The sequence below is a fragment of the Neovison vison genome, chromosome 3 (genome assembly GCF_020171115.1).
Source record: "Neovison vison isolate M4711 chromosome 3, ASM_NN_V1, whole genome shotgun sequence".
Classification (NCBI taxonomy): Eukaryota; Metazoa; Chordata; class Mammalia; order Carnivora; family Mustelidae; genus Neogale; species Neogale vison.
This window is the reverse complement of record NC_058093.1, coordinates 14,699,463-14,716,587: the sequence shown is the minus strand read 5'-3', so window position 1 is coordinate 14,716,587 and position 17,125 is coordinate 14,699,463. Positions and strand designations below refer to the sequence as shown.

The 17,125-nt window shown below is 36.0% G+C and overlaps 1 protein-coding gene across 21 annotated transcripts in view; it reads right to left on the bottom strand.

Annotated features, from left to right (window-relative positions):
* The window catches only part of CARF (calcium responsive transcription factor), a 106,166-nt gene that overhangs the window by 59,564 nt on the left and 29,477 nt on the right, over positions 1-17,125 (bottom strand). For 20 of the 21 annotated variants that reach the window (XR_006383766.1, XR_006383767.1, XR_006383764.1 and 17 more), the window contains 4 exons: positions 16,179-16,263; positions 9,835-10,024; positions 4,281-4,401; positions 671-814 (listed from right to left, as the gene is read on the bottom strand). Coding sequence is in view for 13 of the 21 variants with exons in the window: in XM_044241337.1 (XP_044097272.1) it covers positions 671-814; positions 4,281-4,401; positions 9,835-10,024; positions 16,179-16,263 (540 nt within the window). In the remaining 8 variants the exon portion in view is untranslated. The remainder of the gene's footprint in view (positions 1-670; positions 815-4,280; positions 4,402-9,834; positions 10,025-16,178; positions 16,264-17,125) is intronic. The other variant, XM_044241347.1, reaches the window with a different exon arrangement.

Genomic DNA, 17,125 nt, shown 5'->3' with positions numbered 1-17,125 from the left:
CATGGAGTCTGGCTTGATCCCACAACTCCAAAATCATGACCTGAGCTGAAACCAAGGGTTGGAACACCCAATCAACCAAGCTACCCAGGTGTCCATATCCAAAAGTTTTTTTTTTGGTTTATTTTGTTTTTACAAAAACTATATTGCACTTAATCCCATTGTACTCCTGTAAATTCTTCCTGTGAACGAACACAAAGAAAGGTAAGAAAGCCAGCCAACATTCTTCTTATGTAAACTGTGAAGCATAAAAAGTATATAAAATGCAATTTTATGTAGGGCTTAAAATTAATTTCTGGCTACTTAGGTAATCAAAGATGGGTTAAAAAAATATATATATATATAGGTGACTGTAAGTTTGGCTCCTAAGAAATATCAGAAACAAAGTATGAAATATATAATTATATGTGCTGCTAAAGACAAATTTGTCATTTTGGGGAAAACTTTCCATATGGTATACATAAGTCTTTGGTAAGCACTATCAGAACATGTGGTTGATAAACTCAATGGCTTGCACTGTGGCAAATTTTAATACTTCAGGAACTGCTAATGAGACACCTCCCTTATAAAAACCATTCTTAATGAAATAATTAGAAGACATATTTATAATTTCTCTTAAAAATACCTTGTAAATGGAGCTAATTTGTAAAAATAAAATAATAATATGTCATACCTAAGAACACCTCCAGCATCTACCAAGTTCTTCTTTAACATGTTAAAGGCTTTTTCCTGCTCCATTCGGATTATTTTCCTATCAATTTTGGGGTCTGTAGGAACTCTATATTCAGGAAACTTCTGTACCTTTTTAATGTAAATCCTGTTTGTAAGTAAAAGAAGAATTTCTTTCATTATAATATCAAGAAAATCAAATTTACCAAGTGGAAGTTTATGTACTGAAGTTTAGAGAAAAATCAATTAAACTAGAAAGCATTCAGCGGATTATGTTGAAAAATAAGCCATATTCTCAGTGCACAATATTTAGCAAATTAACAATAATCAAGACATCAGGAAAAATATCTGCATATTTATGGATATTAAATTTTGTTTCTGGATTTGCCTCTTCCCAATTTTCCTGGAAGCCATAAAACACTCGTGCCGGGGGATCTGGAGGGTGCTGGCGGGAGGGGATGGGCAGCAGCTGTGCAGCTGGAGGATCAAGAAGGAGCATGTGCTGCACTGTCAGTTCTCTGTGTGGCAGCCACTGTTCGGAAGCCTTACCATTACATGTCACTCTTTCACTCCTCAGAATGTGAAGGATTATTTACTTGATGATGGAACTCTGGTGGTTTCAGGAAGAGAAGATCCGCCAACAAGTTCTTAGCCAAACAGTGATAATAAGGCAGAAGAAATACAATGGTCGGATGATGAGAACACAGATACCCTTATGGCACCAGGATTTCCCAAAGTCACCACTAAAGATCAAGAAGCTATCAACTCCTGTGTGTGGGGGGGTGTATTTCCTAAGCTTAACTGGAGTGCCCCATGGGATATGTACTGGATAGCAATGAACAGTTCTCTGAAATGTAAAGCCCTCAGTGAAGTCTTTCTACTGTTCCAGAGTTCTGATTTCATCACTCACAACTTCATTCAACCATTTTTTCATTGTACTGATGATTCTCCACATCCCTGTATAGAATACGAGCTTATTCTTGGAAAATGTATGAATTGATTCTTCAGCCTTCCGTTACACAAATCGTAAAGTGACAGTGCAACCCTGTCTTCCATGAGTTACTGACTTCCCAAAGAATTTGCAGACCCGTCTACTGGGAAGGATGCTCATAAACTCATTGATTTTCATAAACTGAAAAGAAAATGGTAAGAGGATGACTGATGAGAGCACCAGAGTTCAAGTCCCAGGTAAAGAGGAAAACACCTTGGTGTTAGGAGGCTACTTTCAACTCACAACTTCCTGTTACCCCATTCTGTTGGGAGTGGGAGGCAGTGTGAAATCACTACTTTTTTATATTCATATACAATAAGCCAGGAAAAAAGGGAGGAACTTTGCTACTTGTAAAAATAAATGATAATTAGACCTTAAACATAAACAAAAACCTCATGCCTAGATTAATTTAATAGCCTCCTTCTGGGCCTCTTGGTCTCCTTCCTTAAATCTACTTGATATATTAATATTACAATAATTCTTCACATTTGTACTTCTCTGTTGAAGAATCTACCTGCTCTTTAATCGAGTATAAATTTCTTGGCAGCAGTCAAGGCATCCCATATGATTCTAGCTTATTTACCTAATCTAACTTTCAATTACTTCAAATGTAAAATTGCTTTTTTCAGACAAGTTTATCATTTCAATGTTCCTTCCTCCTATGATACCAAAAATACAATCATATCCTATCTTTATTCATATAATTTGCTGACCTACAGTATCTCCCCTCTCACTCTTTATCTACCCAAACGCAACCTAAACTTCAGCATTCATGTTAAGTTGTGCTTTCTTCCCTGTTAATGAATTTGCATGGATATGTTCCTTCTCTGCTGAGTTAGCTAACTGACACATTTGGTACTATGTACTATACCATTATCTTTTCCAACAGTTTTCTGTTTTCTGATCTGCCTCAACTATATTTTAAGTTTCCCATGATTAAGTAAAATCTTGTACCTCTTTCAATCTCCCTCTTTCCCATGGCACCCAAAGTATTGCTGGGCACAACTAATATTCAAAAAGTACTTGTAGGGAAAAAAAAAAAAAAAAAAGAACCTAGAAAAAAAAAAAAAAGTACTTGTAGAATGATACAGGGAATAAAGTTATTTCTTCACACGTAGAGGTTTTCTCCCAAGTTATATCTAAAGTTTTATACTGCTTATATTTAAAAGCAGTTAAAAGTTTTATTTCACAGTCAGGTTTAAATATTACCTAAAGTTATGAAAACTCTTCTGAACTAATTTGAAGAACTTCTTGAGAATGTACAGGTTTGTGATATAAAATGTGACGTTGAAATAAAATATTTCAAAGATCAACTATACACAACCTTTATATGTTATCTTTTAAAATTTTATGAGAATTTAAACTTTCAATGTCTAAAAATAAATTAGAAAGAACATTACAAAAGTCTTTTATTGCTTCCAATTTTTCATTCTCACCCAAAGCAATCACCAATCTGTAGTCTTAGTCTATCTAAAACTTAATTGTGTTCATCTCATACATTGCTGGTATGAATATTATTGTTAAAATCTTTCTAAAGAGTGATTGTCTTCAGGGCACCTGGATGGCTCAGTGGGTTAAGCCGCTGCCTTCGGCTCAGATCATGATCCTGGGATCGAGCCCCACATCGGGCTCTCTGCTCCACGGGTGCCTGCTTCCTCCTCTCTCTCTGCCTGCCTCTCTGCCTACTTGTGATCTCTCTCTGTCAAATAAATAAAATAAAATCTAAAAAAAAAAAAAAGAGTGATTGTCTTCATAATACCTGTAAACATTTAAAATAATATAACCTTTGCACCAGCAATTTCATTTCAACAAATTTACTCTACTGATGTACTTGCACAAGTATACAAATGGGTATAATGTTATTAACTGGAGCTTTGTATATAATAATAAAGAATACTTTTCAGATCTTACATGTCCATCATTAGAGGACTAATTCAGTAAATGACAATCCATCCATAAATGCAATATTGTATGGCTCCTGAAAAGAAGGATCCATGAAACTAATATTATGTTATATGCCAATTATATTTCAATTTTTTAAATATGTCATTACATTCACACTAGTGTGAAGCAAAAACAGTTGTGCAGTAAATAACCACAATAGGCATTTAGAATAGAAATAAAGCAATGTGAATTCACAGCAGGAAAGAAAGTATACTACTACCTAACTTTTTGAGACTGACATGCTACCTACTGAGCTAACGAGTAGCTATTAGGTAATAGTAGCTCACCTACTATTACCTAACTTTAAGGAAAGAAAATATTAGTAAGTTTTACTGAGATTTCAACATTTATGAGTATAAAGGAGGATAGGTATGCATGGATATACACAGAATATCTTTGGAGAGTTACTCAGGAAGCTGGTAAGAGCTGTTGCCTTAAAAAGGGACATAGGACTAATGAATCGTTGAACACTACATCAAAAACTAATGATGTACTATATGGTGGCTAACTGAACATAATAATAAACAAATAAATAAAAAGGGACATAGGGAGTAGAAGTAAAAGGAAACATATTGTACTGTACACTTATTGGCATTGTTTAAACGCAATAAAAATGTGCACATTAGTTATTAGAAAATAAATACTTAATAAACAGGAAATAAAAGAAAATAAAGCTTACCGGGCTGGACAAGTGGCTTTGTAGAGCTGACAAGACCTGCTCTCCTGCTCACTGATTTTTTTTAACTGGAAACCTTTTCTCCTTGGCCCATACTGGCACTCCATTACCACGGCTCTACTCCCTGTGGGCCAAAACCAACTATTGATATTAATTCAAATATCCATCTGTTCTAGACACTAGAATAAAAATAACTTAGTGGTGGCAATGTCCAAATTTATACTTTCAATTACACAACTTTAAGGAAAGAAAACATCAGTAAGTCTTACTAAGATGTATAAACATGTAAGTCTAAAAGATTATAATATTTATCAAAAGTACATTATGGTTAAAGAAATTTACAAATACCACAGTTACTGAATGTTAACTGATATTTACATACATATGGTTTTTAATAATAAAATTTCACCACTCCATAAGTAGAAATTAGCAAAAGCTACATTTTTTAGTAAAATTGTTATGTAAAGTTTTATAATCTTTTATAATTTTTCCTTATTTCTATTTGTACTGTTAGAATACAGTTGTCCCCCCTTATCCGCGGGGGATACGTTCCAAGACCCACAGTGAATGCCTGAAAGGATGGATGATACTAAACTCTATATAAACTATGTTTTTTCCTACCTATATATACCTATAATAAAGTTCAATTAATAAATTAGGCACAGGAAGAGAGTAACTACAATAACATAAAATAGAACAATTATAACAATGTACTGTCATAAAAGCTATATGAATGGGGTCTCTCTCAAAATATCTTATTGTACTGTACTCACCCTTCTTCTTCTTGTGATGATGTGAGATGATAAAATGCCTATGTGATGAGATGAGATGAGGTGAATGACAAAGGCACTGTGACATAGCATTAGGCTACTGTTCACCTTCTGACACTACGTCAGAAGGAGGATCATCTGCTTCCAGACTGTGGTTGAGAACAGGCCAACTGAAACCTTGGAAAGTGAAATTGCGGATAAGGGGGGACTACAATAATGTAATAACCAGCCTCTGAGATGGCCCCCAATGATCCCTGAAAATGACGTCACTTTAATCACGTCCTTGTTTAATTCCCTCCCCTTGAGCATGGGCTAGACTGACGGACTTACTAATGAAAACTTACTTAACATCCTTCTAATGAACATGGCTGAAGTGAGAAGATGTTATTTTTGATATAAGGTTATAAAAAGACTGTGACTTCCATCCTGGGTACTCTCTTGCTCTTGCTTGGATTGGTCTTTCTGGGTGAAATCAACTGTCTGCAGTGAGGCAGCTCTGTGCAGAGGCCCATGTGGCAAGGAATAAGCCACATGAGTGAGCTTGGAAGCAGATCCTCCCCCAGCCAAATGGTGAGATGACTACAGCTCCAGCCAACACCTCAACTGCAGTCTCGTGAAAGAAACTGAGGCAGAACCGCCTTGCGAAGCTGCTCTTTGATTCCTGACTCACAGAAACCCGAGATAAATGTTTGTTGTTTTCAGCCATCAAGTTTTGGGTAATTTGTTACATAGCAGTAGAATACAGTAAGTGTATGTGAAAACTATATAGTTTATGGCTTTAAAAAGTAAAATATCCTATTCTAGTACAGCAAATTTTTCCAAATATAAAATAAAAAAGAATCATAAGTAAAAGTGTTGATAAAGCGGACTTTAAAATTTAAAGCTTAAAAATTTTAAATATAAATTTTAGAATTTATATTCTTAGAGATAATAATAATAATAAAGAATTAATATGTTGAATGTAAAGAGCTACAAATAATTTTTAAAAATAAAGAACCAGGGGTGCCTGGGTGGCTCAGTGGGTTAAAGCCTCTGCCTTTGGCTCAGGTCATGATCCCAGGATTTGGGGATCGAGCCCTGCATTGGGCTCTCTGCTCAGCAGGGAGCCTGCTTCCCTCTCTCTCTCTCTGTTTGCCTCTCTGGCTCTTGCGATCTCTCTCTCTGCCAAATAAACAAATAAAATCTTTTTAAAAATTTATTAAGGGATGCCTGGGTGGCTCAGTTGGTTAAGCAGCTGCCTTTGGCTCAGGTCATGATCCCAGCGTCCTGGGATCGAGTCCCACTTTGGGCTCCTTGCTCGGCAGCGAGCCTGCTTCTCCCTCTGCCTCTGCCTGTCATTCTGTCTGCCTGTGCTCTCTCTCTCTCTCCCTCTATCTCTCTCTGATAAATAAATAAAATCTTTAAAAAAATTTATTAAAAAACATACTAATAAAGGACCAAACAGAAAAATGGGTAAAGACTATGAATAGGCAATTCAGAAAGGAAAAAAAGATATTAAATGAACAAATAAAAAGATGTTCAACTTTACTAGTAAATACGGAAATGCAAATTCAAGCAATAGTAAAATACCATCTCACACTCTTCACATTGGCAAAAATAAAAAATCTGACAGTATTCTAAAATAACTGAATCCACTGATGAATTTTAACATCACAAAAAGGTGTTGCACATAGGCAGCAATAAGAAGTACAGAACACACCTATGACATATTCTTGCAAAATACTTTAATGGAGATCAAATCTTCATTTAATCAAGCCTCTAGATCTAACAGTCCACAGGAAATATAGGGGATTTTTAAAAAACATGTTGAACTACAGCACAGAGATGGAATCAACAAAACTCAGAATACATAAAACTCTACCTGGGGGAAAAGAGGAGAGAAATTTTTAGAAAAATTTCAAGAGACAAAACCAAATGTAAACTGTGAAATCTGTCTGGATGTGAATTTGAACAAATCTATGGAAAAAGAATTATTAGATAAGTAAAGAAATGTGAAATTGGACATTTTATGACATTAAGAAAAAACTGTTAATTCTTTTATAATATGATAATGTGATTGTCATTGTATATATGTACATATACAAAGATCCTGATCTCTTAGAGATATTTATTTTAGAATATAATATATACTTTGGTAATTATAGATAAAGCAACTGGATATCTGGAATTTGCTATAAAATCATCTTGGAGGTGAGGAATGAAAAAGTGGGTAGGGATATAAATGAGTCTAGAATGATCATATGCTAATAGTTGTTGAAGCTGGATGATGGATACAGGGAGAGTCATAGGATTCTACATATTATTACCTTCACTTTGAGATACAGATGTATATAGATATACACACACACACGTACTATTAGATATTAGATATGTTACCTTTACTTTTAGATATGTATCTATATCTATGAAAATTTCCAGAATATAAAGACTTTTAAAGTCTGACAATGCTGTGTCATAAGGTAAATGAAGGAAAGGGAAATTTTCATACATTGCTGAAACAAGTAACAATTGGTACAGGTTGCTAATTCCACATGTACAATTCTGAAACTGAAGAAGTTCAGAAGACAAAATTTTTTGGAACGCATTTAATTGCAAAACCTGACCTGAACTTTATGTGACTATATATAATCTTTGTACCTCTTAGTGTTACTAACCATAAAATATTATTATGTTCGATTATGGGATAGGGTCAACAGAATACTTGCTGTTGAGTATTCTGTAATATATTACATTCTAAAAATTCTGAAATACATGTGGCCAAAAATTTTAGAGACCAGGTTTTGCACCTGTATGACCACTTTATTTTTTGTTTTTTTACTAGGTGGTCTTTCTTTAATTTAAATTCAACTAATTAATATGTGTATTATTAGTTTCAGAGGTAGAGTCAGTGATTGATCAGTCTCATATAGTACCCAGTGCTCATTATATCATGTGCCTTCTTTAAAGTCTATCACCCAATTACCCCAATCCCTCACCCCTTCCCCCTTCAGCAACTCTCAGTTTGTTTCCTATGAATAAGAGTCTCTTATGGTTTGTCTCTCTGATTTTGCCTTGCTTTCTTTTCCCCCTCCCTTACCCTATGATCCTCTGCTGTGTTTCTGGAATTCCACATATGAGTGAGGTCATATGATAACTGTCTTTCTCTGAGTTATTTCGCTTAGCGTAATATACTCTAGTTTCATCCATGTTGTTGCAAATGCAAGATTTCTTTTTTGGGGGATGGCTCTTGTACAACCACTTTAGAGAGCAACTTGAGATAATCTTGTAAAAATGAAATGGGCATACTTTGCAACTCAGCATTTCCACTTTAATGCATGCACTATTAACTTACTTACATCTTTTCAAAAGAAAATGTATATTGTTTGACTATAGCATTCTTTGTAATATTGAAAATTAGAAATATCCTAAATGATCATTAGTAGAAAAATAATTGTGGTTTCGTTATATGCTGGAACGTTATGTACTCATTAAATTAAGATCTGTAAGCATCAATATAGAGGGATTTCAAGAAATAAGGGTGAGCAAAAATTTACATAACGATGTCCACAGTTTACCATTTATGAATATTTCAAAATATTCAAAACAATAAAATACATTATTGTAAATACAAATATGTGTGATAAAGTATAAAAATACGGACTGGAAAGATATATACCAACTTTATGTAGTGGCTGCCTGTGGAGAGTTAGCATGGGGATTAGAACTAGGGAGGGGGAAAATGTTGTATTTCTTTTATAGAATACTGATGAAACCTGGGCAGAAAAGGTTACATGTACCTCATGTTCCTCCACATATCTTTTTTTACCCTCAGAGGTCCAAGATGAGACTACAACTCTTCCAGCTAAATCAGTATTTCCCCAGTCCTAAAATAAATCACTTGTCGTCATGTTTTTTTGGGATTTGACTAGCCTGAGGGTGGCTCTCTGGAAACTGAAACTCCACCACTTTAGGGGCATCTGGCTGGCTCATTCGGTGTAGCATGCAACTCTTATCTCAGGGTTGTGAGTTGAAGCCCCACACTGGGTGTAGAGATTACTTAAAATCTTAAAAACAGGGGTGCCTGGGTGGCTCAGTGGGTTAAGCCGCTGCCTTCGGCTCAGGTCATGATCTCAGGGTCCTGGGATCGAGTCCCGCATCGGGCTCTCTGCTCAGCAGGGAGCCTGCTTCCTCCTCTCTCTCTCTCTCTGCCTGCTTGTGATCTCTCTGTCAAATAAATAAATAAAATCTTTAAAAAAAAAAAAATCTTAAAAACACACACACACAAAACTCTACCCCTTTAATACACACTAGCCCAATATTTGACTAGCATATGTAACACATCTGATGCTTGAGAATCCTAATATTTCAATTCTGTATAATATAACACCAGATTGCATTCAAATTCTACACAGTAACTTGAGAGTTATGAGCTATAAAATATAAAATGAATACAAATTTATCCAACAAGACGAATCAAGGGAGGTGAGAGTATCTGGACTGGATTAAAAAAAATCCAGCAGATATACATATTTAGAATAATAAAATTGCTCTGTTAATATTTTTATTTTCTATGTATCAGCATAATATCTAAGGAAGTATTATTTATTCTAATATATTAAAATAAAATTTCATAAAATAATTGGTCATATTTAAGTTTTCTTTTTAGTTTAACATGCATTTTCATCAATTAACATTCAGTTGGCATCCACAAAAACGACATTTTGGTAGGAAATTTTTAGGAAAACCATATTTTTACAATGGATCATGGCAGTGCTGAACCTTTTAAAATAATTCCCTTAAAAAAGTACCTGCATTAACAAATGGGATTCCATCATATGGGACATACTGAGATTTCCACATCAAGCGTGTAGCTGGCTTGGCTGGACTTGGAGATTGGCGGGTCCCCCAAACACTCTGTGTTTGCTGCTTATGAAATGTTAGAACACTTTCTAATTCGGTCTCACTTACACAGTAGCCACGGTATGAATCTCCAATTTTCTGCATGTGGTAGAAATTAAATAACAAAATTATTAGCAAATATGTTTCATTGTATAAAAAATTAAATGAAGTGGTTGTCCAAGATAAAAGACTCATCAGTTTTCAAAAGAGACTGTCATCGTCCTCTCAGATTAATGATCTATTACAACCAGTGTATCTGCTCTGCTTTTAACCAGCATTATCAAATAGATATTCTCCAAATATGTTAGAGAATATAATGTCAAACTCACGACCATACCATCAGTATCAAAATTTTGCTTGAGAGAAATAATATTTAGGGAGGATAGTTTGAAGAACACATTGTGTATCCATTCATCCGTATATTTAAAATCCTACCTCTGGATCCAAAAAGATCGGCACAAAACTAGCCATAAAAGTACTGGTTTCCTATGGGGCTTCTTTTGCTAAAATTAGTTTTGGTATGACATCAATCTTTTTGAAAGCTTATGAAAACTGTGATAGTATCTCTTAAATAATATAAAAGAATTTGCTCATTTTATCAAAATTCTTTTTAAGAAGATCCTTCTCTGAGAGAAAACTGTCTGAACTTAGTACCAAAAATAGTTAATGGTTTTATTTTATGGAAATTAACTACTTTTATCTAATGGACACAGAATTTATATTTCTTTAATATTTATTTATTTATTTATTTATTTGACAGAAAGAGAGAGATCACAAGTAGGCAGAGATGCAGGCAGAGAGAGGGGGGGAAGCAGGCTCCCTGCTGAGCAGAGAGCCTAATGTGGGGCTCAATCCCAGTACCCTGAGATCATGACCTGAGCCGAAGGCAGAGGCTTAATCCACTGAGCCCCCCAGCCACCCATGGACACAGAATTTAATAACTGGGCTTCTCCTTTTTGAAATGTAAATGCTTAAATTATAGGAAAGTATGTGTGTATGTGCACACATATATATGTATGTGTGCGTGCATACCCACAGTTCATTAAGATATACATTTCTTACTTCCATTTTATGGTTACATTCTTGCTTTTCTTTATTCTTTAGTTCCTATTTTAATTTCCACCTTGCTACTATATTTTACGTATTTTGTAAGCTATCTTCATTCTTCCTAAAACAAGGAAGATGTAAATAATGTAAATAACTGATATTATCTCTCCACAAACATGTAAGTAAACTTAACAAAAGTAGAAGCTTTTCCATACCAACTGTGATCTCCTGCACTAAAAGGCACATAGACCTACCACTGACTCCATGTATGTTTCTCCATTAAAGGGAACAAGACCAGAGATATGGGACTAGGAATCTTTTTATTAGACTAAATATTTCACCCTGCAAGAATATATTTAATAAAAACACTGTTGTGGCTGTACTTTAGGTCATAAGAAGAAGAAACAATCTGGGGGCTCCTGGGTAGCTCAGTGGGTTAAACCTCTGCCTTTGGCTCAAGTCATGATCTCAGGGTCCTGCGATTGAGCCTGGCAACGGGCTCTCTGCTCAGGAGGGAGCCTGCTTCCCCCTGCCTCTCTGCCTACTTGTGATCTCTGTCAAATAAATAAATAAAATCTTTTAAAAAAGAAGAAGAGAGAATCTTATGTCAAGCAATACATTATCTCCAATTACCCCTAAAAATAATAAAAATGCCTAGTCTTACAAATATTTTTCTAGCCCAGATATTTCTTCATCAAATATCAACTGCAAATACAAGTAGAAACATAAAGTCCACCTTATTAACATTATTTAACAAAGAAAATGAACAGAGTTTATAATGTTTTCAATGAAAAGAAAAATTCAGAATTAGTATAATATAACCAGACCACTATCAGGAAGGAGATGAAAGTTTAATATTTTTTTTTAGATTTTATTTATTTATTTGACAGAGAGAAAGTGAGAGATCACAAGGAGGCAGGCCGAGAAAGGGGGAAGCAGGTTCCCCACCGAGCACAGAGCCCGATGGAGGGCTCGATCCCAGGACCCTGAGATCATGACCTGAGCAGAAGGCAGAAGCTTAACCCACTGAGCCACCCAGGTACCCCCAGGAGATAAAAGTTTAATACAGTTTTGAAATTTATCCAGCTAGTACACTTTGGTCAAACCTAAAAAATGCATATGGAAAAACAATTTAAATGAAAAGTCAGGAAGTAAAAGGATTATTAAACTATATCTACCTATATATATTTTTAAAGACTAATGGGGCGCCTGGGTGGCTCAGTGGGTTAAGCCGCTGCCTTCAGGTCAGGTCATGATCTCAGGGTCCTGGGATCGAGTCCCGCATCGGGCTCTCTGCTCAGCAGGGAGCCTGCTTCCCTCTCTCTCTGCTGTCTCTCCATCTACTTGTGATTTCTCTGTGTCAAATAAATAAATAAAATATTTTAAAATAAATAAATAAATAAAGACTATTTATTTGAGAGAGAGAGAGCATGAGTGGAGGGTAGGGACAGAGGGAGAGGAATAGGGACAAGCAGACTCCCCACTGAGCAGAGAGCCCAACGCAGGGTTTGATCCTAGGACACCAAGATCACGACTTGAGCCAAAGTCAGACACTCAAAAGACTAAGCCACCCAGGTGCCACTATTAAACAATATTCTGAAGCAAAATGCAGAAAATATTTCCTCAGCCATTAATCAAAACTATTTTTCACTACTGATACAGCTTAGGAGAGAAGAAAGAATCCTTTACTGATAGAGATACTCATTCTATTGGACAGTTTTGATGAATTTCTTACAAGATGTATGACAATAGGTAAGCCACACAATGCACATGATTGTAAGACAAGCTGATTTGACTACATTAATTGCTAATGCTTTAATGTCTATAGCATTCTGTAAAGTTTACAATAACGATTTTAAAAATCCTCATCAGGGACGCCTGTGTGGCTCAGTCGGTTAAGCATGTGACCCTTGGTTTCAACTTTGATTGCCCCGTGATGGCTCTGGGCTCAGCAGGGAGTCTGCTTGACAGGCTCTCTTCTCTCCCTCTCCCCTTCACCCTGCTCATGCTCTCCCTCTCTTTCTCTAAAATAATAAGTAAATATTAAAAAAAAAAAAACCCTCATCAAACAACAATAATAGTTACTTTTGGAAACCAGTGAAAAACTATAATAAACAAAAAGTGTGAGGGGGGAAAAAAATCTGTCTACCTACCTGTACAAATAGATTTATATATAAATGACTTAGAAAAGCAACAATAGTAAAGTTGTTTTACTCAATACAATATGTCACATCATTAGACTTTATTATTAGAACATTCATGAAATATTAAAACGGAAGTAATGTTTTTCCTTTCCATTTTGAAAATCTGATTAAAACAATGAAGCATTTTGGGGTGCCTGGCTGGCTCAGTGGGTTAAGCCTCTGCCTTCGGCTCAGGTCATGATCTCAGGGTCCTGGGATCAAGCCCTGCATCGAGCTCTCTGTTCAGCAGGGAGCCTCTTCCCCCCGCCTCTCTTCCTGAATCTCTGCCTACTTGTGATCTCTGTCTCCCTCTCTCTCTCTGTCAAATAAATAAATAAATAAATAAATCTTTTAAATAAACAAATAAATAAATAAAAAATAAAACAATGAAGGATTTTAATAATTAGTCATTATCATGTACAGTTTACAGGTACAAAAGCACGGTCTCTTCTCTCAAAAGTGTAGAGTCTAAATGTTATGTAATGATGAACAAATAATTAGGCAATTAATTAAGAATGGCAGTGATAATAAATACCAAAGCACTTAAAGAGATAAATAGGTAAAAGCTAAAATAATAATTCTTTAAAGAAAAGATACAAAGGACTTGCATTAGGATTTAAGAATAGTTAGAAAGGGGGGCACCTGGGTGGCTCAGTGGGTTAAGCCTCTGCTTTCGGCTCAGGTCATGGTCTCAGGGTCCTGTGATTGAGCCCCGCAGCGGGCTCTCTGCCCCTCAGGGAGCCTGCTTCCCCCTCTCTCTCTGCCTGCCTCTCTGCCTACTTGTCATCTCTGTCTGTCAAATGAATAAATAAAATCTTTAAAAAAAAAAAAAAAGAATAGTTAGAAAGGAAACAGAAGAAAATAAAACAGATTAGGAAATGGCAACAAAAACAAGTCAAGGCAGAGATAAAGGAAGATTCTGAAGTGTTTGTACAAATTAGGAAGACAAGGCTTAACAAGAATGAAGGATGAGTTGGGAGAAAAGTAGAAAATAGGGGCGCAAGGGTGGCTCAGTGGGTTAAAGCCTCTGCCTTCAGCTCGGGTCATGATCCCAGGGTCCTGGGATAGAGCCCCGCATCGGGCTCTCTGCTCCATGGGGAGCCTGCTTCCTCCTCTCTCTCTGACTGCCTCTTTGCCTGCTTGTGATCTCTGTCAAATTAATAAATAAAATCTTTAAAAAAAAAAAAGTAGAAAATAAAACAGGAAAAGATAATACCAGATTATGGAAGATCTTGAAAGCCATGTATAGTGGTAAATGATATGGAAAAAATGACACTGAACTTATTGGGCAGTGAGAAGAAATAATGAAAGCAATATTTAAAGAAGGTATTTTTAGAAAACTAAACAGTAGTCCCCAGAAATAGAAGAGTCAGAGATTGAAGTAAAGGCTGTTACTATAATTAAGTTCAAGATAACAAAAGTCTATGAAGAAGGAGGCCCCAATCACTCCATAAAAAGAGAGAGATTTTATTTATTTAAGAATGTCTTATTAGGTTCTTTTTAAATTAAATTAAATTAATTTATTTGTCAGGAGCTGGGGCACAATCAGAGGGAATAGGGGGCAGAGGGAGAAGTGGACTCCTAACTCAGCAGGGAGCCAGATGTGGGACTTGAACCCAGGACTCTGGGATCATGACTTGAGTCAAAGGCAGATGCTTAACTGACTGAGCCACCAGGCATCCCAAGACAGATACTTCAAAGGAAAAACTAAAAGAATCAGATGACTATTTTAGTATGGGAAAGGAAGAATTTAATCTAAAACACTGTGGGGGCGCCCGGGTGGCTCAGTCGTTGGGCTTCTGCCTTCGGCCCGGGCCGTGATCCTGGGGTCCTGGGATGGAGCCCCACATCTGGCTCCCTGCTCGGTGGGGAGCCTGCTTCTCCCTCTCCCTTTGCCACTCCCCCTGCTTGTGTTTCCTCTCTCACTGTATGTCTCTCACTGTTAAATAAATACATAATCTCTAAAAAAATTAAAAAAAAATAAAATAAAACACTGTGCCTAGGGGTGCTTGGGTGGCTCAGGCCATGATCCCAGGGTTCTAGGATTGAGCCCCACATTGGGCTCCCTTCTCAATGGGGAATCTGCTCTCCCTCTTCCACTCCCCTGCTTGTGTTCTTTCTCTCTCTGTCAAATAAATAAATAAAATCTTAAAAAAATAAAAATAAAATAAAACATTCTGCCTGAATGTCTAAGGAAAAAGTATTTGTCATTAAACAGATAAGGAGTTCAGAAGTACAGCTAGTTGGGGCACCTGGGTGGCTCAGTGGGTTGGACTTCTCTGCCTTTGGGTCAGGCTGTGGTCTCAGGGTCCTGGGATCAAGCCCTGCATTGGGCTCTTTGCTCAGCAGGGAGCCTGCTTCCTCCTCTCTCTCTCTACCTGCTGCTCTGCCTACTTGTGATTTCTCTCTCTGTCAAATAAATAAATAAAATTTTTAAAAAACCTTAACACATAAATGTTAAAAAAAAAAGTACAGCTAGTTGTGACATGGTAATTTCTGTTTAGCACCTGGTGAATTAAGGTGAAATTAAGTAAAGCTCCAATTAAGTAGCTGGAGATCTGGGGCAAGGGCATAATTAAAGAACCAGTGATAAAGATTTGGAAATCATTTTTATAAAAGTGAGAGTTGAAAGTTAACAAAGTTGATCAGCTCTCCAAGGGATAAAATGTAGAGAAATAAAGCAAAGTCAAACAGCAAAACTTAAAGTATTTTCATTGAGAATATGAAAAGAAATAAGTACAAGTAAAGAAAAAGTAATGGTCAAAAAATAAAAAGTAGAAAAACATGATAATGAAGATTCCATGGAAGATATGCAAGAGAAGAAATGATAGTGAAGCATGAAGGAATATAAATTCCTTCTCTGCTTTAACAGAGCTTTCACTCTCTAAGGAATAAAAGAATAGATGAGATCAGAGTTAGCATTAAAACAAAGTATTACAGATACAGTCAAAAGTGGACATTTTGGGATGCATTATAGCAATAATCAATTTAATGAAACTAGGTAAGGATTATTTTTAACTCACCTCACAGCTCCTAAGACGGCAGGCCCACATAGGTGTGTTAGAAGAAAGTGGCTGGAGAGGAGCCAGAAAGGGTTCTTCAAGCATTCTGGGACAAGGAAAGAATATACATAAATATATATTACACACACACAAACACACATACGACATTCAACCGTTTTATCCCTTTAGCCAGTGTTACAGAAAATATACTGAGGTCATCGGTAAGAAACTGTAATAACAGGGGTATCTGGTTGGCACAAATGGTTCAAGCTGGGTGTAGAGTTTATTTGAAAAAATCGAAGATATAAGATCTTAACTGTAATAATAACAATAGAGTTGGTGGGTGTATTTTAATTATAATTTTCCTTAAGCAGCACTATTTTATTAGTTGCTAAAGAAAAGGCCTGTTTTTTCTTCCAAATATCTATAGCCCCAACAAAATTAAGTATTTTTTTTTTTTTAAAGAATTTATTTATTTATTTCACAGAGAGAGATCACAAATAGGCAGAGAGGCAGGCAGAGGGAGAGAGGAGGAAGCAGGCTCCCTGATGAGCAGAGAGCCCGATGCGGGACTCGATCCCAGGACCCTGGGATCATGACCTGAGCCGAAGGCAGTGGCTTAACCCACTGAGCCACCCAGGTGCCCCAAAATTAAGTATTTTAATATCTCTTTCAAATCTTATTTTGTAGTCTCCTCATTTTATTTCATTATATAATTGTTTTTCATTTAACGAAAAAATGAGCCAATAAAACATCTTCAGGTGACTTGTTAACATGATACTATGTCAAGCTCTAAGACAAAATGTAATTAGTAGTATATAAATTTTTAATACTGTCTTTAAGAGTTAAAAGAATATAAATAATACAAAATCCATATCTACATTTGCCTAAATTATTATAGTGTTAAGGCAAAAATAAAAGCTGAAACATGTTAACAAAAAACACTTCCTTACTTTACCACAGAGGAA